General features: G+C 44.6%; 1 protein-coding gene across 1 annotated transcript in view; it reads right to left on the reverse strand.

The window, feature by feature from the left end:
• Window positions 1-292: 292 nt before the first annotated feature.
• Window positions 293-26,551, reverse strand: part of F11r (F11 receptor) — a 28,440-nt gene continuing 2,181 nt past the window's right edge. The window contains exons 2-10 of the mRNA XM_041643571.1: window positions 4,002-4,070; window positions 3,790-3,897; window positions 3,453-3,599; window positions 2,999-3,201; window positions 2,737-2,839; window positions 2,493-2,600; window positions 2,147-2,159; window positions 1,846-1,897; window positions 293-1,737 (exon numbers count right to left, since the gene is read on the reverse strand). Of these exons, the coding sequence (XP_041499505.1) occupies window positions 1,702-1,737; window positions 1,846-1,897; window positions 2,147-2,159; window positions 2,493-2,600; window positions 2,737-2,839; window positions 2,999-3,201; window positions 3,453-3,599; window positions 3,790-3,897; window positions 4,002-4,070 (839 nt within the window). The 3' untranslated portion in view covers window positions 293-1,701. The remainder of the gene's footprint in view (window positions 1,738-1,845; window positions 1,898-2,146; window positions 2,160-2,492; window positions 2,601-2,736; window positions 2,840-2,998; window positions 3,202-3,452; window positions 3,600-3,789; window positions 3,898-4,001; window positions 4,071-26,551) is intronic.

Consider the following 26,551-nt stretch of genomic DNA (forward strand, 5'->3'; position numbering starts at 1 on the left):
GAACTTCAGGATTTAAACAAAATCGATGTGAAAAATAAGCATTTATTACAAAAATTAATTTTGACATTGGGAAATAAAAGTAGACGTGGCATTTCCAAGGGCTGTTGTAACCTGGAGAGATAAACTCCAAGACTGTAAATTGATTCATACTTATCAGAAGCCCCTGAGGGAATTATTTATCTCAAGGGGTAAAGGACCCTGGGCCCTTTAATTTACCCTTACCCTCCTCTATCCCACCCCCCATCCCCCTCCCCCAACCATGACAACAAATTGAAACATACTTGAAAAGGTCTTATCTTTACTGAACTGTTTCAAATTTTTCTTTTATTGTTCAATTGGATTTGATTTCCTTTGGAAAATGCTTTATTGGTGGAAGACCCTTAGGCGAGTGTTTAATTTCCAGCGGCTGAAAGGGGCCCACAGTGAAGAAAGCAATGACCCAGAGCTATCTTGTCATTTCTGCTGTCTCAAACATTAAGGCAGTTCTTCAAATGATCAAAGAACGCCCCCTTAGAAGCCTTGGTCCATTATGCACGCAGGCAGGACAGTGCAGGGCGCTTTCTTCCCCACTGGACTAAAGGGCTAAGGAGAACCCACCCACTTCCTGCCAGCAGATTTCCAGCTTCACCGAGCAGTAGGAGGCTGCGAGGAAGTTCTGACGTCTCTGAAGTATTGCCTTGAGCTAAGAAAACAGTCCTGAGGGCCAGCCACAGGTTGCTGGGAAGCAGAACTTTCATGTATTTTCCTGTTCATACAAAGAAGCCGTCCCTTAAAGATCTCCTTCCCTTACTTCAACAAAAACAAGTTTGACAAACCAAATTTTTATTTCCAACATCTGTCTAATATAAACACACAGAAACACAACCTTGCCAAAGAGCTGGGGAAGCCCAGCGTGTGCACTCACGCGCGCTCGCGCTCGCGCTCTCTCTCTCTCTCTCTCTCTCTCTCTCTCTCTCTCTCACACACACACACACACACACAGAGTCCACCAAAGGGGCAAGACTACAATGCACACATCTCCAGAATTCACACACATCTTACAAGGGTCTGTGCAGTTGTTCCAGTCAAGGGAAGAGTGCTGCCGGCTACAAGTCCCAGCCTTTTCTTTAGATTAGTAGTTTAAATCTCTCTTACTCCAAGCCTCTTGGGAGAGTGCTGAGTTCTCCCACCTCATACGGACCGTGGTGGCAATTTGCTTGTATCCAGGAGAAGAATCCCAGTGGCACATTTTGTGGGGACAGAAGGCTCCAGAGACCAAAGAGCTGAGGTCACCACCGAATGCTTCAGTCCCTCCTTTCTCCAATTCCCACTCTAGAGCAGCAGGCAACCATCCTCATCAAGCGAAGAGAAAACTGGGGAATTAGGCTTAAAAGTTCTTATTCAAAGGCCATTAAAGTCAGGTACTGGTTTCAGGTTCCTGTCAGTCCAGTCATTTTTGCTGCCAAATCTAGGACTCTTGTCCAATTCCACATCAGAACAGGGAATGAGACTTTGTAACTAGTCTCAGGCCATGGTGGGCAGGAAAGAGGAGGGAGAAATAGCCGACCTTATTAAAACCGTATCCTAGCTAAAATAAAAGCAAGGGGTCCTGTGAGACCTAGAAGACATTGAAGGCATCCTGTGCAGCTACAGCCAGCAGGGGCTGGAACCTGTAGCACCTGAGTAAGACAAGTGGAGAAGAAACAGGTGAGCCGCAGGAGGTCACACCAGGAATGACGAGGTCTGTTTGAACTCCCCCTAGGGAAATAAAACGTCAGTAAACACCAGTCTCATTTTGCTCATCAACACACAAGCAGGTTAGACACTTCACTTCAGGCATCCCCTCCTCAGGCCAGATACACTCACCTCACTTCGAGTACTGGGCTGACTGTAGATCACCTTTTTACTTGGTGCGGTCCTAAGGGAAAAGCGGAAATCGAAATCGGAAACACTCAGACCCTGGTAACAATGTATCCTTGCCAGGATGGGGGGGGGGGTCAGAAGGTAAACCTTTGCAGAAAAACAGAGTGCAAGGTGCAGGGTCATTCCCTCTGAAACAGCTGCCTCCACCTAGCTCTCCACCCCACTCCTGGGACTCAGCTCAGCTCCAAACCACACAAGCCCATGCTTTAATGAGAGAACCCTGTGGGACAGCACCACGGCTCACCCTTTCTTTGTTCCTGAAAAAGAAAAAAGAGAGAAAGAGAGACCATGATTACTATCAGAACAGAATGCTGTATGAGTAGGGCATTAGGGGGAAGTAGTATGTGGTTTTTGATAGGAACTAAATCAACTTATCCATGCTCCCTGGGCAGATGGTACCAGCACATGGAGCATGGTATCAGGGTCCATACTCAGATGCTACCCACAAACCACGCAAAGACAAAGAACATCCAGCTGGGTACAGTAGCACTTGCTACTATGTTCAGCACTTAGAGGCTGAGGTAGGAGGATCACTGTGAGTTGTGATAGCCTGGGCTATCACAAACAAGGCAGGGGGGGAAGGCACTTACTTTCAAAGTATCCTCGGCTGTAGGCAAACCAGATGCCAAAAATCAAGACTCCAAGGAGAATCAGTGTTACCAGGACAGCGGCCACGATGCCCCCCACATTCAGCTCCACTGTGAGACACAAATTAAGAGGTGAGGTGTCCTGACAGACAACTGTGCACTGACAAAGCTGTCAATAAGCACATGAAAACTGGCCTCTGACTGTACCCCAGCTCTAACCTCAGGCCGCAGTCACCTTCTCACTCACCAGCGTCCATGCGTACGGCCTCTGACCTCGTGGCTGTCCCAAAGCCATTCTGGGCTTGACAATAGTATTCGCCAGTATCAAAGGCTGTCACAGGATCAAAGATCTAGAGGGAAGAGAATACACTGGTTTCTTGCTCGAATAAATCAAGCATCTATCCCATTAGTTCTCTGATGCTGTCAGCCCTGATGTCTCTGCCTTCCCACTCTCAGGGGTTCTACGGCTGCCCCCCCCCCCCCCACCTTTCACCTCTCCCTTTTCGTACCAGGTCCCCTGTCTTTGGATCAACGGTGTATGAAGAATTGACGAAGGCACGGGTTTTCTTGGCATCTGTAAGCATGTCTATCCCATCCCTGAACCAGGAATACTCAGAAGGTGGGGAACCATCTTGTTCTGAGCAGGTCAGCACTGCCCTGTTCCCAATGGTGACGGAGGAGGGGATATTGACCGTCGGTTTGGATGGGGGCACTAGGGAGGGAACGCAAGGACAATAGGGTTACATAAGTGTAGGTAACAAACCAGGATGACACTCTCAACCAATCAGCTAGAGATGCAACCTGTATACCCCGAGTTCCCATTAAACGGGGTGGGGGAGGGGAGGAGCACTCACCCTCTCTATAGTCTCCCCATCTGCAAGGCCTAAAGCTTAGCAGTCAGTCTACTATCAGGTTTAGGGGAACAACTGGTTTTAAGCCTACACGAAGTTACACGGCACATACCAAGCACGGTGAGGTGGATGTTGACTTCCCCATAGTTCTGGCCACCGTCCTCAGAGACCATACAAGTATATGCTCCGGTGTCTTTCCGGGTCACAGAATTGAATGTGATGCCACTGGACGAGAAGGTAACACGACCTGCATAGGAAGCTATAAAGAGACAGGAGCAGAAGAGACAGAGTAAACTGGCCAGCAAAGAAAAGAGGAAGGTGGACCCAAGGTACATCCTTCATTCTCCGCTAAAAGGAAATACTCAGAGCTCCGGGGATGTTCCCCACCCCAGGAACCCAGGCTGGGCAGTGCCAATGACACTGCAATCTTAACAAGTGGGACAATTTACCTGTGATCTGGCTGTTATAGCAAACAAGCGTGGTAGTGTCACCTTGGACGAACTTCCATTCCACTCGGGGAGAGGAGAAGCCAGAGTAGGTACAGGACAGCTTGACAGCTACAGACAGGACCAAAATGAGAGAGAGAAAGAAGCAGCCCCAAACCACAAGCTACATCCTCCCAACCCCCACCCTGATGACCTCATAGCTCTGGCCCACTCACAGTTATTCTCGGCAACTTGGACGTCGGGCTGAGAAGTGTACACTGATCCCTTGCCTTGTACCAAAGAGCCTGAGAAGAAAAGAGAGGGACCCCATCAGGAGAGAGAGCTTCCACAGAGAAGGAGGAACAGAGCTAGGAAATTAGGCTGGGAGCTTAAGGTAAAGGGAGGGTCAAGCTGGCCAGTATCCTAAACACGTTCAATGTGTTGTTACAACAGCGGGCAGGCCAGTACTACTTTTATCAATAGATATAAAACATTTCTTTCAAACACAACTTCTCTTTATTTTTAGCTTCCTCTATGGCTCCTAATACTCTAATGACATTCCTACTGGTTGAAAGGGAGCTTGTTGAATGACATTTCATGGTTCAGAGAGAGCTCCACCAAACGCTGCCACTTGTCGAAACAATCCTGAAAGAAAGCCAGCAAGCTGGAGGCAAGTCAGGCAGGGGAAGGAAGGGTGGGTAATGAGGATAAAACCACCACTTGACATTTGTAGAACATTAGCCCTTTCCAAAAGGGTTCGGAGATGTTACATTGTTTGAACCTTGAAACAAGCAGGACACAGCACAGGACAAGAGTCAGTAGCCGAATTTTACACAAGCAACAGAGACCACAAGTAAAGCCAGGAGCACGAAAACACACAGCTGGCTGTGACTCCCAGCGACGACTAGAATTGAGCTCAGCTCACCTCACTGGAGTCACACACTCGCCAAATGGAGAAAGAAAAGGTAGTGTGGGTGGGGGTGGAAATATGAGGACGCTAACAAAATAGTAACAGGGGAGCAGGGGAGCCATCGGAGTTCACAGTAAAGTCCTCAAGCTAGTGACAGAGGACTGCGCACACACACCCTCCTTTGTGCTTTCAAAGTCCAAATCTACAAAGAATGTGCTTATTTATAGCTCTAAGTCAGAGTCCTTAGATAAAGGCAGAAAGATGTGTACACTGCGAGCATAGCTACCACACTCAAGTACGCCTTCCTTTATTTATGTATCCACAGAACTGAATACAGTCTTGGACTCTGAGGTCTCATTCCTTAACTGAAACGTAAGAGTTTGCACTAGACGGTCCCCAGAGTCCTGTTGTTCTCCTACTCTCTGGCATCACTGTTAAAAGAGTACTTTGTTTCTGCAGTACTGGGGATCAAAGATAGGGCCTTGTACATAACAGGCATGCACAGTACTACCAAGCCACGCCCCCAGCTAGGCCTACGGAGTATCTTAATATGCATTGATTTCAATCAGACACAATCAGTTGGGTTTTGTTTTTGTTGTTGTTTTTGAGAAAGGACCCCACTGTAAACCAGACTGGCCTGGAGCATCTTAATCATCCTGTCCTTACGTCCCAAATGCTGGGATTCCCAACTCCAGATCTGGGGAATCCCTGAAAGATTCCTGTTTCAAATCTCCACGTAACAGTAGGTAACCCTCCCTCTTTCCACAAGTGTGGATCCCGAGAGCACTCCCTAATAAACTGACATCACAGATACATAAGTGCTTTGCCTACATGTATGTACTGCACCAGGAAGTCAGAAGAAGGTATCCGATCCCCTGGAACCAGAGTTACAGACAGCTGTAACCTGCCAAGTAGGTTGCTGGGAACCGAACCTGGGTCCTCTGCAAGAGCAGCAAGGGCTCTTAACCTCCAAGCCATCTCTCCAGTCCCTTCGATGCTACTCTTAAAAAGTCATACATTGATCTCTAAGTTATTTCTAATACTATCACTTCGCATATTTTTCATTATGGACTTTTTATTTTATTTTTTTGAGAAGGGTTTTTTTTGTATAACAATTCTGGCTGTACTGGCCTTCAATTAACAAAGACCCACCTGCCTCTGCCTCCCTAGTGCTGGGATTAAAGGCGTGTGCCACCACCGCCTGGCTCATTATAGTTTTATTTTTTTTATTTTTTATTTTTTTTTGATTTTTCGAGACAGGGTTTCTCTGTGGCTTTGGAGCCTGTCCTGGAAACTAGCTCTGTAGACCAGGCTGGTCTCGAACTCACAGAGATCCGCCTGCCTCTGCCTCCCGAGTGCTGGGATTAAGGGCGTGCGCCACCACCGCCCGGCTCGTTATAGTTTTAATTAACGTTGAATTCATACTCAAGTGTAACAACAGAACAAGAAATTAAATCAAATAGCCCTCATTAAACGGGAAAATCTTCCTGGGGAGGGATACGATTAAAAGCTCAGTGGTTAAAGGCTCTTCCCACCTGATGACGCAAGCATCGTCACCAGAGTTTGGTCCCCAGAACCTGCGCCAAGGTGAAAGGAGAGAACCAACTCCAATTGTCCTTTGACATCCCCACCCATGTGCATACACACAAATAATAAATCTTAAAAATTAATGTATCTATAAACCCATCATTTGAGAGGCAAAGACAGTCGGGCGGTGGTGGCGCATGGCTTTAATCCCAGCACTCGAGAAACAGAGGCAGGTGGATCTTTGTGAGTTTGAAGCCAGCCTGATCTACAAAGTTATTTCCAGGACAGGCACCAAAACTACACAGAGAAACCCCATCTTGAAAAACCAAAATAAATAAATAAATAAAAATAAAAAAAACAAAACTAAAAAACCAACCAAACAAAAACTAATCAAAAAGAAGAGGCAAAGACAAGAAAACTAATGCAAGTTCCAGGCCGGCCTGGTCTATACAGTGAGTTCCAGGCCAGGTCTGGTGGCTCACAAATCATCGCTGCCTGAATGCTGGGAACCTTGTTCTACAAAGGCTCCGAAGCTTTGCAATTTTCCTTCTGTGATGTACACACGGTGATGTTTGAACCAGATACCTCACTAGGAATGAAGAACTCACTGTCCTAGAGACCGGAGTGCCGCCAAAAGGCAGCCCACAGGCTCATAGCTACAGAACACCGCCCTGCCCCGGGACCTGCTTTCTACCAGGGTAAGGGCAGCCAGAAGCCATTATCTGACAATGACAGGAGGGTACTTCCCAGCTCTCCGAAGTTCCCTGAGGAGTAGGCAGACAATGACAGGAGTAGGAGTTGTCAGTGCACCTCAGCCCCTCTCTCCACCCAATCCTACAGACTTCTCCTCTCCACAGGGGTGAATATCAAGGACACGCCCTACTAAAGTGTCTCGTATGATAATTGGTATCTCAGAGTCAGCTTCCCAAGAACCCAACCTATGACACCACCCAAATCATGAGCAAGCATCTAATTAAACTGGAAAACCATCTAAAATTCATGTGTGCCCGTGCGCACACACAGACACAAGCCACAACGTGTATGACTTTTATTCCGCAGTCACTTCTGGTATCGAATGAAGTTTTTAATTAATCAACTAATTGATTAATTAGGAGTGTGGATGCTCATGCTGAGATAAGAATGCACGGTCAATAAACAACGTTCTGGAAATCACTTCTCTCTTCCACCTTGCAGACCATGTCTCTCCTCTCTGCCACCATGCTGTGCTGTCCAGGCTACCTGGCCAAAGACTTTTTACATGGGTTCTGGTCACTGAACTCTGGTCAGGTTTACCCGCTGGGTCATCTCCCCAGTCTCTAAAACTGTCTTCTGAGTCTTTTGAAACTGAGATCAAAAAGACATCCAGGGATTATGTCACAGACACACATAAAAACTCTGGGCTCCAGGCACAGTCCCCTCTTGAGAATCATAATGGACACAACCTACTTCATGTTCTGTAAAAACACAGGAACCCGCATCTCAATGTCTATCAACCCCTCCACTGCAAATGCCTGTTGGCGAAGACCCACCTGACCAAGACTCAAAAGTCTACTGTGGGGAGGTGAGATGGCTCAACTGGAGGTATAGTCACTTGTCACCAAGCCTGAAGTCCTGAGATAGCTTCCCCAGTCCACATGGTAAAAGTGGAAAACCAGTTCCTCTTACCTCCCTCCACACTGGTGTGTATGTACGTACGTATGTACGTACACACACACACACACACACACACACACGAAATGAAAATTTTCGATTTAAAAATAAAGACTAATTAACTAATAGTTAGCATCCACGGTGCCTGCCTATGTCCCCCGTGATTCAATTCCAGCCTCTGCACCATGCTCTTCTTATTCATCCGCCAAACACAAGGCAACCAATGGGGCCCACATTCCCCTCTCATTCCTTTGCACGCCTTTGGAACCAGACGACCTATGTGCAACTGTGTGCAAATCCCAGCTCTGTTCCCTACTTGACTGTGTGCCCAAGGCAGGCCATTGTAGCCCAATGGGACATTTAAATTAAGCAGTAAGTACTACATGAGGAAGGCTTATATCCCAACCCACCAAATCATCCCCCTTGTCACTGTAACTGCCTCAGGAGGGCATCCCCTTCTAACTTTCATGGGTAGGGCAGAAGAGTTAGGGATCCCCTCATGGACCCCAACTACAATCATTCTCCGGCCAGCCTCACCTCTACTCTTTCCCTGGCCTCAGCACAGCTCCCTTTTTCTTTTTTCTTTTTAAATTTATTTATTATTTTATGTGCATTAATGTTTTGCCTGCATGTTTGTCTGATCTGGGAGTTATAGACAGATGTGAGCTGCCATGTGGGTGCTGGGAATTGAACCCAGGTCCTCTGGAAGAACAGTCAGTGCTCTTAACAGCTGAGCCATCTCTCCAGCCCCTCTTTTTCTTTTTTAATCTAACCTCTGACCCTCCTACAAACTCTTACTAATGCACAGAGTAAATAAAACAGAGAAATCCTATTCTCAAGTTTCATTTACTTAAAAAAAACAAATCTAAACTGGGCAGTGGTGGCACACGCCTTTAATCCCAGCACTCGGGAGGCAGAGGCAGGCAGATCTCTGGGAGTTCGAGGCCAGCCTGGTCTACAAGAGCTAGTTCCAGACCAGGCACCAAAAGCTACGGAGAAACCCTGTCTCGAAAATCAAAAAAAAAAAAAAAAAAAAAAATCTATTTTTAGGACCGGGCGGTGGTGGTGCCTGCTTTTAACCCCAGCACTTGGGAGGCAGAGGCAGGTAGATCTCTGTGAATTCAATGCTAGACTGGTCTACAGAGTAAGTTCCAAGACAGGATCCAAAGAAACCCTGTCTAGGAAAAAAAAAAAGATATATAAATTAAAAAAAAAAAACACCTCAAAACAAACAAAAAAGTCTATTTTCTGGTGATTTTTTCTTTTGTTTTGTTTTTTGAGACAGGGTTTCTCTGTGGCTTTGGAGCCTGTCGTGGAACTAGCTCTGTAGACCAGGCTGGTCTCGAACTCACAGAGATCCGCCTGCCTCTGCCTCCCGAATGCTGGGATTAAAGGCGTGTGCCACCATCGCCCGTTTTATTTTTCTTTTATATAAATGAGTGTTTTGTCTGCATGAACATCTGTGCACCATGTGTGTGCCGCACCCATACAGGTCAGAAAGAGGAGTTAGAGTCTCTACAACTAGCCTTAGAAATAGTTTATGAACTGCCATGTAAATGCTGGGAATCAAAGCCAGGTCCTCTGGAAGAGCAGTCAGTGCTTTTAACCTCTGGATCATCTCTCCAGCTCAGTTTCACTTACTTTTTGTTTTGGTTGTTTTGGTTTTTGTGTGCAAAAGAGACATGGTTTTACTATGTAGCCCAGGCTAGCTTTGAACTCAAACACTTCCTGCCTCAGTTTCCCCAGTACTAGGATCACATGTGTGTGTTACCACATACACCTCCCTTACTGAAACTCACAACACAAAGTTAAAGATTAGCCTTTTGGCCTCCTTAAATTTTGAGTCTATAAACTGAAAATCCATTTTAACGACTCTTTCTTTGTCCTGCCAGTCAGGTCCCAGATAATGACACGGAGACCTATTATTAATTATGAAAGCTTAGGCTTGTTTTTAACTACCTCTTATAACTTCACCCATTTCTATTAATAACGTTCTGTTATGTACCTCCCATTCTGCTTCTTCTGTGTCTCCTGGTGTTTCTCAGGCACCTCAATTCATCTCCTACTTCCCCCTCCCCCAAAGTCCCACCCATGCTTCCCGCCTAGCTAGTAGCCGTTTAGCTCTTTATTAAACCAATCACAGCAGTGTATCTTCACAGTGTGCAAATATCCCAGTTACTGAGCACTTAGAATGGACCAGGCAGTGTTGCAAGCACACAAATGCATAAATCCTCAGAGACAGTTTTAGTAGGCTTCCTTGGACTGCCAACCAGGTCCCAAAACAAGACAAGGAAACATATTATCAATTATGAATGCTTTGCCTTATCTTATGTTAGTCCCACTAGCTCTTGTAACTTAACCTGTCTCTTCATTTACATTTTTGCCTCAGGCTTTTTATCTTTCATTCTATATGCCCTACTCCACATCTGTCTGAGAGACCCTGTCTCCAAAAAAATGAAGAAAATAACTAAACAAACAAACAAAAAATTGGGAGGCCTCTGGGAGTTCAAGAACAGACTGGTCTACAGAGCAAGTTCCAGGCAAACAAAGGTACACAGAGAAACCCTGTCTCGAAAAAAAACAAAAAACAAAACAAAACAAAAACCCTGGGAGGAAATTAAAACAGTGAGTGGTAACAGAGTTTCAAATACAGCCCAATGGCAAGGCAGGCTACAGCCACCCAGTCAAAGGCTGATCCAATCCTGCGACCTGTTTTGGTGGATTCCAAGCTGCCTGCGTGGTGAAATGCAAATTTTCAGCAAGCTAAGAAAATTCCAGCACTATCTGAGCTGCGATAAGCTCCCCATTTTTCACCCACTCTCCTGTTGCAACTGACGATCTGTTAACGCAAAACCACTTCCCAGCTGTTTCCCAATCTCTGCCTTTGCTCAAGCCGCTTGTGCTATGGAAAACACCCTTTCCCCTCTTTGGTCTGGTTGGCACCCATCTCTTCCGTGATTTTCTTTTTCCGGGAAATGACCCACCACACCCCAGTTCTCTTAGCCTCTTTCCGGGACTTTCATTAATTAGCCCCTGCAAAAACACCATTAAAGTGTTTACCGAATTACGTGCTATTATATAAAAACACTCCCATGCTCTCTCCAGCAAATGCCCAGAGAGCAGAAACTAAGTTTCATTTGTTATTCTAAGTACTACTCAACCCCTAGCATAGTGCCTGATACTATGTATCAGGTATTTGCTGAGTGACACACAACACAAACAAATTAAGTCATAGTAGACTCTAATACCTACTTGTTGAGGTTTATCTTCAAAGTCCAGTTTTTAAATGGGCAGGACAGATGGCAGTATGGCCAAACAAAGAAAAACAAACTTCCTTCAAAATCCAATCTATGCAATATTTTAATACTATCATAATTCATTTTTAAGCCTTAGTTCTGGGGGGAGAAAACTAAAATTAGTATTTTTGTTTTATTTGGGATAGGGTCTCATGTAATCTAGGCTAGCCAATTTCTGTTCCTTTTGTCTTTACCTCTTGGATGCTGGGGTTACAAGAGTACTTCATCATCCATAGTTTTATGCATCACTGGGGATTGAATCTAAGCCTTCATACATGTTAGGCAAGCATTCTACCAACTGAACTACACTCCCAGCTCCTAAAACCTAGCCTTGTTTTTTTGTTTGTAAGATTTTATTTGTGTGCATGTGTGTGGGTGACCACAGAGGCCAGGAGAGGGCAGCAGATCCCCCTGGAGCTGGAGTTAGAGGTGGTTGTGAACCTCCCAATGCTGGTACTAGGAACCAAACTCAGTTCTTAACTACCAAACCCTCTCTCAAGTCCTAAAACTTAGACAGACGCCAGAAGAGGGCGTTAGATCCCCTGCAACTGGTGTTATGGATGGTAATGAACTATCATGAGGGTACTGGGACCTGAACCCCGTCCTCTAGAAGAACAAGTGCTTTGAATCCCTGAGCCACCTCTCCAATTCTTTTAGTTCTGTACTTTAAAAACAAAGTGGTTTTGGCTTAATTCTGATATTTTGGTTTTTTGAGATAAGATTTCACTAAGTAGGCCAGACTGTCCTTGAATTGGCTGCCTAGAACAGGCTGGCTTTTAATTTATGGAAATTGTCTTGCCCCTCCTTTTGAGTGCTGGGATTAGGAGTGGATGCTTGAGATTGCATGCCTGCTCCACCACACCACACTAACAAAGTGATTTTAAATTCAACTGTCTCAAAACAGTGTTTACTCTCTCTACCCATAATTCCTGCTTACTGTTTTATAAACGGGGCTGATTTCTGCACCTGGGATGCAGTGAGTGTTGCATATACATTGGAAGGACGCTGGTTTCTCCATCTGGGCTGTGTACACTGGTACCTGAAGACCTCCAGGGGAAGAACAAAGAGCCACAAGTAGAAAAAGAGCCAGAAAAACCCCTAATGCAGGGTCTAAAACAGCAAGAAGTGGGAGAAACCCCTGTCTCAAGTGAATGGAAAGAGAAGGGAAGGATGAGAGTGAAGAGAGGGCTGGAAAATTCACCAAGAGGGGGCTGGAGAGATGGCTCAGTGGTTAAGAGCATTGCCTGCTCTTCCAAAGGTCCTGAGTTCAATTCCCAGCAACCACATGGTGGCTCACAACCATCTGTAAAGAGGTCTGGCGCCCTCTTCTGGCCTTCAGGCATACAGACAGAATATTGTATACATAATAAATAAAATAAAATAAATAAATAAAAAAATTCACCAAGAACTCAGAACAGAGTCAGACACAGCCACTTGGTCTTTCAGGTAAAGCCGGTACCAGTAAAACACATGGTCTCCCTCATTCGTTCGTGGTTCTATATCAACTGGAAGCCAGTCCCACTGGCAAAGACTTGGTACCCCAGTACTTGGGATGTAGTGGTGGGCAGATAAGGATAAGGAAAGAGTTCAAGGCCAGCCTTAGCTACTTGGTAACTCTGAAACCAGCCTGCACTTCACAAGGCAAAGACAACAAAACAGGACCAACCGCAAAGGAGAACTTTTGCTTTCCTACTCCCAAAGAATGTGGGTTCTATTTGGGGGAAAAATAGAAGAGGCGAGTCCATTCCCAACACCACCATTATTCTCATGACCACAAAAGCAGCAGCAGCAATGAAAGTTTACATACTCAATTCATTTACATTACTCAATTCAGCAGAAAAGGAAACTGCCGGCCAAGCCATTGCTTTTAAGGCCAGCTCCACAACGGTTTATGTTGTTATGGACTGTGTTGATTCCCCCAAATTCTCATACTTATGCTCCAACTCCCAATACCTCAGCATGTACTCGGAGCCAGGACCTTTAAGAGAGGCAATGATGTTAAGGCGAGGCTACTACTGGATCTTTCGATCCAATCCAGCTGGTCTCCTTACAATAAAGACACACACACAGAGGCACACCTGGAGTGTGTGGCATGTGAACAGACAGCAAGGGGGAGAGCCATCTGCCAGCCAAGGAACGAGGTCTCACAGGGAACTAATCCAGCCAGTAATCCATCTTAGACTTTCAACATCCAGAACTGTGAGAAAAGTTTGGACAAGCTACCCAGCCTGTGGCATCTGTTACAGTGGCCCCAACAAACTAACACAATGGTCCCCTGGTTTATCTATGCACCCCCATCTGCATACCACATAGATAAAAGAAGGCATGAGGACACTACACAAAGAAAGATCCAGCTTGTTGGGCTGGAGAGACGGCTCAGAGGTTAAGAGCACTGGTTGCTCTTCCAGAGGTCCTGAGTTCAATTCCCAGCAACCATATGGTGCAACCATCCATAATGAGATCTGGTGCCCTCTTCTGGCATGCAGGCAGAACACTGTATACATAATAAATAAATAAACTTTTAAAAAAATCACTTAAAAAAAAGAACCAGCTTGTTCTACACAGTGAATTCATCATATCTGAATTGTAGACACTGAGTACAATCAAGAAGCCACTGGCTAATACAATAACTACCAACATTTTTTGAATATCCACTATGTGCCAGATACTCCAAGGCCTTTAGTGATTTATAATTCATTTACTCTTAGACTAATGCTACGAGACAGATACAATTATAGCTCTCATCTTTATTGAGTAAGCAGGGCACAGAAATTAATTTGTTCAAGGTCACAAAACTAGTGGGTGGCAAAGCTAAATTTATAACTCACATAATATGGTCCTAGTACACAAAACTGAATCAACTACTGTAATATATCCTGCACACACACACATACACCATGTATACTTGTGTGTGCACGCAAATATGTACATGCCAGTGTGCCCGTGAGAACTCAGCAGAACACTAGTGGTGATGTGGGAGTGTCATATATCAATCTGTTGATTTCATTGGTTAAGTAATAAACAAACTGCTTGGGCTCATAGCTTAGAACATAGGTGGGTGGAGTAAACAGAACAGAATGCTGGAAGGAAGAGGAAGTGAGCTCAGAGACTCTGCTCTCTGGAGCAGAGAGACGCCATGCGCTCCCAGGCAGATGCAAGCGATGAAGCTCCAACACAGGATGGACGTAGGCTAGAATCTTCCCAGTAAGACCGGTGCCCACAGATTATTAGAGATGGGTTGATCGGGATATCAGAATTAGCCAGTAAGGGCTAGAGCTAAAAGGCCAAGCAGTGTTTAAAAGAATACAGTTTCGGTGTAATTATTTCGGGTAAAGCTAGCCGTGGGGGCGGCCGGGTGCCGGGGATGCAGCCCCACCGCTCCTATTTCAACATAGTGGGAGTCTTTTCTCCTTCCACTATGTGATCCCAGAAACCAAACTTAAATTGACATGCATAGTTGCAAGCATCTTTACCTACTAAGCCATCTTGCAGGCCCTTTGTTCTTGAGCTAAAAATCCCACATATAACCACGGCTGGCCTGAATCTCCTCCGCAGGACTCATGATTTGGAAAGAAAGATAACCCTCAAAACTTACTTCCCCTCCTTCTGCAAATGAAAACAAGAAATGAAGTGGCAGATGTAAAACAAAACAAAACCAGGCAAGTTGGCACACGCCTGTAATCCTAGCACGTGGGCGTAGAGGTAGGAGCCTCAGGAGTTCAATGTCACCTATCTTCAGCTACATAGTTACGGGCAAGTCTGGGCTATATAAACTCCTCCCCTTAAGAGAAACAAAACAAAAAACAAAACAAAACAAAACACGGTGCCATCCGAAGCAAATTTAAACCAATCTGAACTGACATATAAATATCTCCAAAATATGAGGTGATATAATATAAAGTGATACCCACACCCTTTTTGAGTCTCGCTATGCCTGACCTGAACTTGCCCGCCATGTAGACAGAACAGGCAGAAGAGGCTTGCCTCAAATTCATAGAGGTCAGACTCCTGGGGCTTCTGAGTGCTACAATTAAAAGTATGCTTCAATCTACATAAATAATTTTTTTTTTTTTGGTTTTTCGAGACAGGGTTTCTCTGTGGTTTTGGAACTAGCTCTTGTAGACCAGGCTGGTCTCAAACTCAGAGATTCGCCTGCCTCTGCCTCCTGAGTGCTGGGATTAAAGGCGTGCGCCACCACCGCCCGGCTCACATAAATAATTTTTAAAAAATTATAAATAATAAAAATAGCCCAAGCACAGACTGACCCCACTTGGCAGTCGCCAACATCTCTCCTGCCCATGTTCTGTATTTCGTTAATAAACAGGTATATCTGAAGTATCATAACCTAGAAGAAAGAGGAGATAGGAAGGAACTGACCCTTGTTGTAGTGTCAGTACTTGAGGCTAACATGGACTACTGAGTGAACCCTGTCTCAAAACAACTAGAGAGAAAGAAGGGAAAGGGGGTAAATCAGATAAACTACAAGAAGAAACACAGCCAAATAAATAGGAGAGGCAAACACATAGCCAGAAACTAGAAGGCATGGGGCTGGACGTGCAGCCCAGTGGTAGAGCCCTTGCCTAGCTGCGCCAGGTTCTGGGTTTAATGTCCAGCACTACAAAAGGAGAAAAAGAGAAAAACAAGAGAGAGATAGAGAGAAAGAGAGGGGGAAGTATCCGATATCAGTTATCAGTGGTATACTGTATCAGAAAGTGAACAATGTTCAAATAAACGTTAAAGGTGAACTGAGGTAACAGACGAGGAAGAAATGTGAGCTGCAGGGAAGGCTGTGTGAGGGAGGACAGGGTACAAGAGCACCATCACACAAACGTCCTGGAGACGGGGGACAAGAGCACCAGCACCCAGATGTCCTGGAGACGGGGGACAAGGACACCAGCACACAGATGTCCTGGAGACGGGGGACAAGAGCACCATCACACAGACGTCCTGGAGACGGGGAACAAGAACACCAGCACACAGACGTCCTGGAGACGGGGAACAAGAACACCAGCACCCAGATGTCCCGGAGACGGGGGAACAAGGACACCAGCACACAGACGTCCGGGAGACGGGGGACAGAAAGCAGGAAAGCAGAAGGACATGCACAGGAGGATGTGGAAGAGAAAACAAGGGAACAGAAAATAATCACAAAATATTAACAACTAAGTCAGTCATCTCCACATATTTTCATGAGATATGATTTCTTTTACTCCCCTCTCACCAATCCCCTGGTTTTGGAGACACGGTCTCAGTATGTAGCCCCTGGCTTGTCCGAAATCAGTAAGTATATCACACTAGTCGAACTTTGACAATCCTGCTTCTGTTTCTATAGTACTGGTATTATAGGTATGTGCCACCAGGCTGAGCCCAAGAGACTTTTTTCAAGAGAGCTGGTGCTTGTACTCAGCTAATTAATGTGCTCTCCCCACCCCCACTCCTTATCCTCGGGATGCATTCCAACATGTTCTGCCCTCACATGAAACCAAAGATAGTCTAAACCCAAAACTTTTGGATAGTCTTTCTTACATGTAATAAGACTTAATGCATAAATTAGAAATGATAAAAGATTAGTAACAGTAACTCATAATAATATAATGGCAACACACTGTGATAAAGTTATTTAAAAGTAATGTACTATTACTAGCCAGACGTGGTGGTACATGCTTGTAATCCTAGCACTTGGGAGGTGGAGGCAGGAGGCACTCAAGACAAGCATCAGCCATCAGTCACAAAGTGAGGCAAAGGCGACCCTGACCACATGAGACTATATCGATAGCCACCACAACAAAATCCACCCCAAATTCGTGTACTGTTTCTGGAATTTTCGTTTTAATATTTTCAAACCCAGACTGACCATAGGTAAACTAAAATGCAGAAATGAACAAGAATCAGGGACAAACTATATAAATCTGTAACCCTGACTGTGTAACTACGGAAAATCACAGTGTATCTAAGTAATAATACAATGTGGTAAACGGCTTTTCCAAAATGGTCCAATTTATCTAGTGTTATCTCCTCCCACGTGCGTGTTTTAGGACTAGGGTAGAGTCTAAGTGCTCTCCGGTGTAGACAGAGTCCTATGACTACTGAATAATAGCCAAGAGTGATACACAGAATCTTCACATTAACGTTAGTGCTATTTTCTTATTAAATTCTCAAAAAAACAAGCCAGGAATAGTGGCACATGCCTTTAATCTCAGCACTAGGGGAAGGGGGGGGGGGAGATGCCTGTCTATGCACACACTTAAGGAAACCAGAGATGTCTTTTTTTTAATTGATTTTATTGAGCTATACATTTTTCTCTGCTCCCCTCCCTGCTTCTTCACTCCCCTTCAACCCTTTCTCATGGTCCACAAGCTCCTAATTTACTCAGGAGATCTTGTCTTTTTCTACTTCCCATGTAGACTAGATCCATGTATTTCTCTCTTAGGGTCCTCATTGTTGTCTAGGTTCTCTGGGATTGTGATTTGTAGGCTGGTTTTCTTTGCTTTATGTTTAAAAACCACTTATGAGTGAGTACATGTGGTAATTGTCTTTCTGGGTCTGGGTTACCTCACTCAAAATAATGTTTTCTAGCTCTATCCATTTGCCTGCAAATTTCAAAATGTCATTTTTTTTTTCTGCTGTGTAGTACCCCATTGTGTAAATGTACCGCATTTTCCTTATCCATTCTTCGGTCGAGGGGCATTTAGGTTGTTTCCAGGTTCTGGCTATGACAAATAAAGCTGCTATGAACATAGTTGAGCACATGTCCTTGTAGCACGATTGAGCGTCCTTTGGGTATATACCCAAAAGTGGTATTGCTGGGTCTCGAGGAAGGTTGTCCTAATTTTCTGAGAAATTGCCATACTGATATCCAAAGGGGCTGTACCAGCAGAGGTGTGTGTGTGTGTGTGTGTGTGTGTGTGTGTGTAAGAGAGAGATACCTGCCTAGACACAAACTTGAGGAAGCCAGAGATCACTCTCTCTGTCTTTCTCTCACTCTCCACCCTATTTTTTCAGTTATCTCCCAGAGCTCAACGACTGACTAGACTGTCTACACAGCAAGCTCCCAGGACTCCTGAGCACTGGGACTAAAGGGGCAGGTACACTGCCAGGCCTGGCTGTGCCCTGCTTTTAACAAGGGTTTTGAGAATACAGGTCTTCATGCTTGCACAGCAAGTATATTATCAACTGAGCCACCTCCCCAGACCCTCATCCCATTTTATAGACAAGGAAACTGAGGCTTAGAACAGCTGCTGCATAAGAAGGCAAGGGTCATAAGCCTCTCTAATTCTTTTTTTTTAAATATTTTATTTATTATGTATACAATATTCTGTCTGTGTGTATGCCTGCAGGCCAGAAGAGGGCACCAGATCTCATTACAGATGGTTGTGAGCCACCATGTGGTTGCTGGGAATTGAACTCAGGACCTTTGGAAGAGCAGGCAATGCTCTTAACCTCTGAGCCATCTCTCCAGCCCCTCTAATTCTTTTTTGAAGTCCTGTTTTCTTTTGTGTTTATGTAGGCAGTATTATGAATCGAATCTAGGCCATGGTGCAGATTAAAAGAAGGGCTCTATTACTGAGCTACCATTCCGGTTTTAAATCTATTTCTTTTTATTATTATTAATTTATTTTTAATTTTAATTTTATGTACATGGGTATTTTGCCTGCATGTATGTCTGTACCAGATTATGTACCTGGTGCCTGCAGAGGTCAGAAGAGGGCACCAGATCCCCCTAGAACTGGAGTTCGGGGCTTTCAGTTGTAATGTGGGTGAGAATCAAACCCAGGTTCTCTGGAAGAGAAGCCAGTGGTCTTTATTCTTTGTCTGTTTTGTTTTTTAACATTATTTATTTATTTATTATGTATACAATAGTCTCTCTGCATGTTTACCTGCAGACCAGAAGAGGGCATCAGATCTGATTATAGACAGCTGTGAGCCACCATGTGGTTGTTGTAAATTGAACTGGAAGAATAGCCAGTGCTCTTAACCTCTGAGCCACTTCTCCAGCGTCACAGCCAATGTTCTTAATCTGAGTCATCTCTTGCCAAGTCTGTCCATTTCTGAGGCTCCAAAACTACTACGCTGTAGTCCAATTCCAAGCAAAGAAAAGAGATAGCTCTACACTATCCCATCACACTGAGACTGGACAACAAATGATACAGCTAGCTCTCCCAGGACTTGACCAATACCCCAATTTTTTCAGGGTCCCCTAAAGATGCTATCACCCCAGAAAACAGGAAGCAGTCTAGAGTAAACCCAATGCCCACATACCCAAGAGGTGGAGTGGGTGGCTTCTGGTCCATTAATGTATGTTTTTCATTGTTTGGGGCTGGGGGATTAGTTACAAGTTGTTACTGGTAATGATCAAAAAAATAAATAAATAAAAATACTAAACGGAAAAAAAAGGTTAGATTCAAGGATTTTTCTAAAAAGAAAAGGGGGATATAAAAATGACAGACTAAAAGGGTAATTATTTAACCTACTTTTAAATTTAAAAAACTATGAATCTCAAATATTTTACATTAGCATGGATTTTTGCAAACTGATACAAATTTAAGGTCATTTTTGTTATACCGCATATGTTTCTACTCTTGTTTAAGATATTGTACCTGTGCAGCTCATTTCTTAAAGGCTATTATTATAAACTGTTTAGGATAATTAAGAAATGCAGGTTAGTGGTTAGTCATCTATAACAATAAAACCTATAGTCATGTTAAATATGTATTCAAGGTCAGTAAGAGATATATTATAGCTAGATAGATGGTCTTAAAACTCTTCGGAGACCTACAGAATATGGCATTTAAGATGCTTTAATAACATAAGACTTTTCATGACAGTGAGACACATACGCTTCTGGAAATACCAATTGGCTTTAATAAAGACTGATGGGCATTGAATAACCTCCATATGAAGTTTGCTTTCAATGTGGCAAAGCTAGTCATCTGGGCAAGAGACTGCCCTTGCCTCAACTGCTGACAGAATACTTTCCAAACTGGATAAGAAGGACAAGAAAAGGGAACTGCCGAACTTTGTCAAGACAAGGTAGGATGGTCATTCAAGCTAAATCCCTGCTTTACAGAATTCTGTCAAATATTTTAGGCCTGTAGGCCAAAGAGGGATGCTTCCACATTACACAGGAACCTTGGGTCACTGTCCAGGCAGCCAGCTGTCTCTGCTGTTTTTATAGTTTTGGAAGTTGTTTGTTCTGCCCTTCCTCTTTACTCAGGTAATATTATATCCTTCTTGGGTCTTTGATGGTCTAGTTATAGTTACTGTTTTCTTGTTACCAAATTCAGAAAAGAAATCCACAAAAGAGATGTAAATTGCATAAGGTTGAGAGATTTAAAAGCTTAAACTGTTTTTCTAAGAAAATTTTTCTATGTTGGTAATACAGTGATAAGTGGTTTAGGTATAAAACTTTGGACTCACTATGATAGGATAAACAATACAGTACTTTCTCCAAATTTGCCAAATGCCAATGAACTGGACATTGTAAATGCAATTCCTACCTGATAACTGTTCTTACTGTATACAGCTTTCCTGTGTTAAGAATTAAAACTTTTCTTTTTTATTTAGACAAAAAGGGGGAAATGTGGAATATCTGTATACTGTGTGAAAATGTATTGGTGTGATCAGTGTAACAAAAAGCTGAATGGCCAAGAGCTAGGCAGGAAATTTAGGCGGGACTTCCCAGTAGAGAAGGAATTCTGGGAAGAAGAAAGATGAAGTCACCAGCCAGACACAGAGAAGAAACAGAAGATGAAATAGAGGTAATGCCACGTGGCAGAATCTCTATTAATATAAATGGTTAATTTAAGTTAGAAGAGCAAGAGTGACAAGCCTAAGCCGAGGCTGAGCTTTCGTGGTTACCAGGAAGTCTCTGAGCTGCTATTTGTGAGCTGGTGGCCCAAAGGAAAGTCTGGCTACAGGTGTCACTCTCTGTGCTGTTCCTGCTTTGAAAGTGAGTCACTCTGTAGTCTAGACAGGACTCCAACTCACCATCCTCCTCTCAGGGTCCCTCATGCTGCGATTACAAACAGAGAACAGCACAACCATGGTGCCTCTATCTCTTTAGTAGGATTTTTATTTTAATCTTTTCTTTCTTTGCCCCCCCCCACACACACACCTGCAAGTTTAGGGGCTGGAGAGGTGGCTTATTAGGAAATTACTGCTCCTGAAGAGGGCCCAAGTTCAGTTCCCAGCATCCAGTCAGGTGGCTCACAACTGACTCTATCTCCAGCTACAGGGAATGGATACCCTCTTCTAGCCACCGTAGGGACCCAAACATATGTTCATACATACTTACATTTATACATGAATTAATTTTTAAAAAAACTGAACAGAGGTACTCCACAAAGATGGGTAGTGCCCACCCCAGAAGGCATGGGTTATTAAATAAAAATCTCACTAGGTAGTGGTGATGCACACCTTTAATCCCACCACTCAGGAGGCAAAGGCAGGTGCACATCTATGAGTTCAAGGCCAGTCTGATCTCCAAATCAAGTTCCAGATAGTCAAGACTGTAACACAGGGAAACTCTTGTCTCACCAAAAAACAAAACCAAACAAAAAAGAAAAGAAAGAATGAACGAAAGAAAGAAAGAAAGAAAGAATCTCCTCAGTGCCAAGTGTAGGATACTTCCTTATAAATGTTGGTCAGGCAGTACCAGAGGTACCAAAACATAGAGGATATTGTATTACCCATTGCTCTTAGCTGTCTACCTATAATGGGCTTTCTTTTAGATCACCAACCAACTCCCAAATCATGACACGGATTTATTATTAGTTATGAATATTTGGCCTTATGCGCATTTCTTGGTAACCTGTTTCTCTTCATCCACATTTTGCCTCAGGGCTTTTTACCTTTCATTCATTCTGTATGTCTTTTCTGTGTCTGCCTGGCAGCTGCCTGGCTAGCTGACCCAAACATCACTGTTCTCTTCTCCCTGCCTACCCCTCTACTGCCTAACTACTGACCATTCAACTTTTTATTAGCTCAATCAGATGCCTTAGGCAGACAAGGTGAAGCAGCAACACACCTTTACATAAACAAATGAAGCATAAACCAAAGCAACACACCTATACACAGTTAAAAGTAATATTCTACAACGCCCAGAACTAGACGGTAAGACTCTACTGTTAAAGATACTATATACTTTAGTTGCAGGATATAGAGAAATCCAGCTGGAACTGAGCTAGAAGCTTCCTCCCCGCTGGCTGACTTCACAGTGCTGGAAGGTGCTATCTAGACAACTGGAAAGCAAAGCAATCAGTTCTGTTATTCAACTGTGGATCTTACAAGCTATAACACCAACCTGCCAAGCAAACGGTGCCCACTGTGCAGTAACAGCATGACTGTTAGAGGAATAGCCAACTGCATACCGAGTAGATCGGAGGCTTACTCCACAAGAGGGCATTTATGAACAGTACCATGGACCTGGTCAAAGCATAGGCTGGAGGACATAGGTCATAGGCCATGAGCCCCACTGCTTTATTTTCCTAAGTGGACATGCTACTCAACTGCCTTCTAAATATTTATATTAGTCAAAGAAGCTTCTTTTTTGCAGATGGTGGTTAATGACTTAGAACCAATCAAGATGCTGGAAATAAATGATTACTGAATGTTCATCTCTACGTGGGACATTTGTATCACCCCTCCAAGGCTCTGAGAACTTCACAAGATGGGGGATGGGGAGGGGGTTGTAAGAGCCTGACAGCCTGAATTCAATCCCCAAGTCCCACATGACAGGAGGCGAAAAGCAACTCCCAACAGTCGGCCTCTGACCTCCACACATGACACACGTATACATACATACAGTACAATAAACAAACAGAATTTTACAGATTGTTTCTCAAGGGCTGTAACAGCCGGAGGATGTGGAGGAGGGTAACGAAAAGCTGTCATCTGGGCACAGCACAGCTGTTGCACTCATATCCCGAGCAGCTGTGCTTGATGGCACACGACTGGGCCCTAGAGATTCAGTCTGGGCTGGCAGAGGGGCTTCTGGGTCCCTCCTGCTCACCCAGTAATTGGCATGATGGCTACTGGGGAGGAGTCACCGTCTACAATGGTGTAGCCACAACTGAGTTACGCAAGGGCCACTAGTTTATAGCACCACACCCAAGGCCTTGGTTAAACTCAGTGAATCACAAAATAAAAACAAAAACCAAGCAGAGGGCCAAGGAGACGGTTCAGCTGGTAAAGATGCCCACCACCAAGCCTGACAACCAGAGTTCAGTTCCATGGCAGGAGAGCCGACTCACACAAGGTCTTTCCTGACCTCCACGTACACACACACAAATGAAATCTAAAAAACGTAGTCCTTAAAAGAATAAAAGGAAAGAAAGATGTGTAAGTGGGAAGGGAATTTGTTGAGGGAGGGAGATGGGCAGAAGTGAAAGGGGGATAAAGGAGGCACGTGTAAGCATAACCAGAACACAGTGCATACAGTGTGAGCATAAGCAGAACACAGTGCATACAGTGAGCATAACCAGAACACAGTGCATACAGTGTGAGCATAAGCAGAACACAGTGCATACAGTGTGAGCATAAGCAGAACACAGTGCATACAGTGTGAGCATAACCAGAACACAGTGCATACAGTGTGAGCATAACCAGAACACAGTGCATACAGTGTGAGCATAACCAGAACACAGTGCATACAGTGTGAGCATAACCAGAACACAGTGCATACAATGTGAGCATAACCAGAACACAGTGCATACAATGGCGCTGTCAAAGATCTCAGCATGCTGGCATTACTGACACAAGTCACCACATCCATCACAAGTCACCTCCTGCCTTTTGCTCCCAAAACTTTCTGTGCTTTGTTGACACCTCCCCCCCCCCCAATATCCAAGTTGGGGATCCTACTTGCAGCTCTTGGAAACAAAGAAACAAGCTGGCTTCAGTCCTTAGCTGTAGATGTTCCCTAAACCTCCCTGAAGCCACACACACACACAACCCGGTTTCTAACATGAGGGTCCAGCCCACAGCAGAACAGCTACTTCCTTCTACTGTTCTAATAGGAAGCCCTTTGTTTTCTCTCCATATACATCCGGTTAACTATTAGAATATTCCTCAAGATGCTTTTATGCCACTAGTCTGATTTTTATTTTTATTTTTTATTTTTTTTTGGTTTTTCGAGACAGGGTTTCTCTGTGGTTTTGGAGCCTGTCCTGGAACTAGCTCTGTAGACCAGGCTGGTCTCGAACTCACAGATAGTCTGATTTTTAAAAAGGAAGGAGGGAAGTCAGCCAGCCAATCTCTGGTTTTCTCTAAGAACACAGTCCTTCACATCTGGGCAGACGAACTTCAGAAGACGCTCTGGACATAATGAACAAATACACACTTTCTGGAGGTTGAAGTGATCGGGTACAGAACGCCTGGGCTATAGGAAGGCTGTGTGAGTCCTACTACAGAGCAGGCTCGAACTTCTGAAGACGGTAGAGATCAACAATGGCGGCGAGAGGAGGGGGGCTTTCACTCCACGCTCCCTCCCGCCCTCTCTTTGTAGACTTTCCAGTTTGACCTGTTCGGCCCCCTCCCCCATCACAAAGGACAGTGACTCCTGCCAGGACAGAATTCACCCAGGGACCTGGCATCACACTTCCTGCCAGGCAGCTGCTTCCTCTAATCCCACCCCCACACTGTAATACAAATGACACGAGCTGGACTTTGGACAGAAACTCTGCTTATCAGGGAGTCCCAGGCAAACCAACTCCAGGGTTTCAAAGCCTGGAAAACCCCAATGCCCATCTGCTTATACTGCTTCCCCGACCCTCCTCCCAATCCTGAGAAACCTCTTTTTCACTTCATATTTGCTTTTCACACCTAGCCGAGCCTGTGCAGAGGGAAATAGGCATGAATTCTGAGATTTCCTAGTCTCAAAGCCAACAGATGTTCAAATCAAGCCCCATTACTTCCTCATTTACCACATAAAATGTATGTCGCATTTCAATCCATCTTTGGGGGTTTGGGAGAGGGGCATGTCGGCACCCTTCCCCTTGAATTCCAGCTGTGTGGAGGTTGGACAGATCCAAGCAGCCAAGATCATAGCCCCTATAATAATGCTAGCTAGCATGGGGGAAAAAAAAACACAGTGGAAACTGAGTTCAAGACTACTAGCCTAATCTACATAGCAAATTTCAGGCCAGCTAAGGCTACACAGTAAGACTCAGTCTCAAAATAACAACAAAAAAAAAAAAAAAAAGGAGGAGGAGGAGGAAGAGAAGAAAGATTGATTGATTGATTTTAGGCTATATTAAGTAAAATAAACAAGATGTGATCTAATACATACTGTACTGTAAGCCTCTACTGTGTAAGGAAATGGTGAGAAAACAAATACACATTTGCACACATGTGTCTGCATAACAAAATACTAGAAAGAATCTCTGCCAGGTATAGTTTAGCAAGAACAGAGTGGGAGGGAACCACTCCACCCCTTCGATATATTTTGAATCTCAAATCCTGTCAACCAATGCACTTTGGATAAACACTTTTTAGAATCACAGCAGCTCTGCCCACAGAGCTACGCTCGAGGCCCTGAACAAGCCCAGCTCACAAGCGGATGCGAACTGTCACAGGTGAAAGCATTCCAGAGCCAAGTCTAGCCTGCTGGAGCACCGCCACCGCTCGATTTCCTCCTAGCTGTGGCCACTCACCAGTTTCTAGTTTCAAGAGAACAATCATTTCCCCAGGATGAAGCAGTAGGCGTGACTCACCAATCCACAGTTTTGAGGAAAGTCTGCCCCGTGAACAGCACATTGGAAATCCTCAAAGGGGACTTCTTCAGAAACACCAGAAGAACCAAAAGCCATGGCCTTTGTCCACCCCTCTTAGCAAGGGAACCCCACACCCAGGTAAGAGGAGGCAGCGAAAATGTCAGCATTCCACCCAACCCTGGCTTGCTTTCCTCCCTTCTGAATACAATAAAATTTGGCCCATCCACTGGCCAGTGCTCGTAGCTGAACTTTTTCCAAGTTCAGGTTCTCGAGGGAATGGAATGCAGCATTCTGGGTCACCAGTCTTACAACCGCCAAGCTCAGCCCTCGCAGCGTGTCTATGTGTGTCCCTGCCCACTAAGTACCTCAGGCTGGAGCTGTCTTTCACTCAGCTGCTCACACTATCTTGTCCTTTCTTCTCCCTCCCCGATAGCGGAGACCACGATGAGTGACTCAGAAAGAAAAGGACACAGTGGCCGTTTGTTTATGCTTCAGACCAGATGCCCCCCCCAAAGACCATACTTCAATTTAATGCTAAAATAAAGCCTTGCCAGCGGGAATTTCCCTGCTTCCTTTGACCTACTCTGGTAAGGACAGCATTCTTACAACCTCACAAAATCCAAAGGGGTAGGTAATAGCTGTGCAGCAGAAATCCCTTCATGTCCTGGGATGTAGCTATTACCTCCATTGAT

The sequence above is a fragment of the Microtus oregoni genome, unplaced genomic scaffold (assembly GCF_018167655.1).
Source record: "Microtus oregoni isolate MIOR12 unplaced genomic scaffold, Mior012 000086F_ref0000336, whole genome shotgun sequence".
NCBI classification, from domain to species: domain Eukaryota; kingdom Metazoa; phylum Chordata; class Mammalia; order Rodentia; family Cricetidae; genus Microtus; species Microtus oregoni.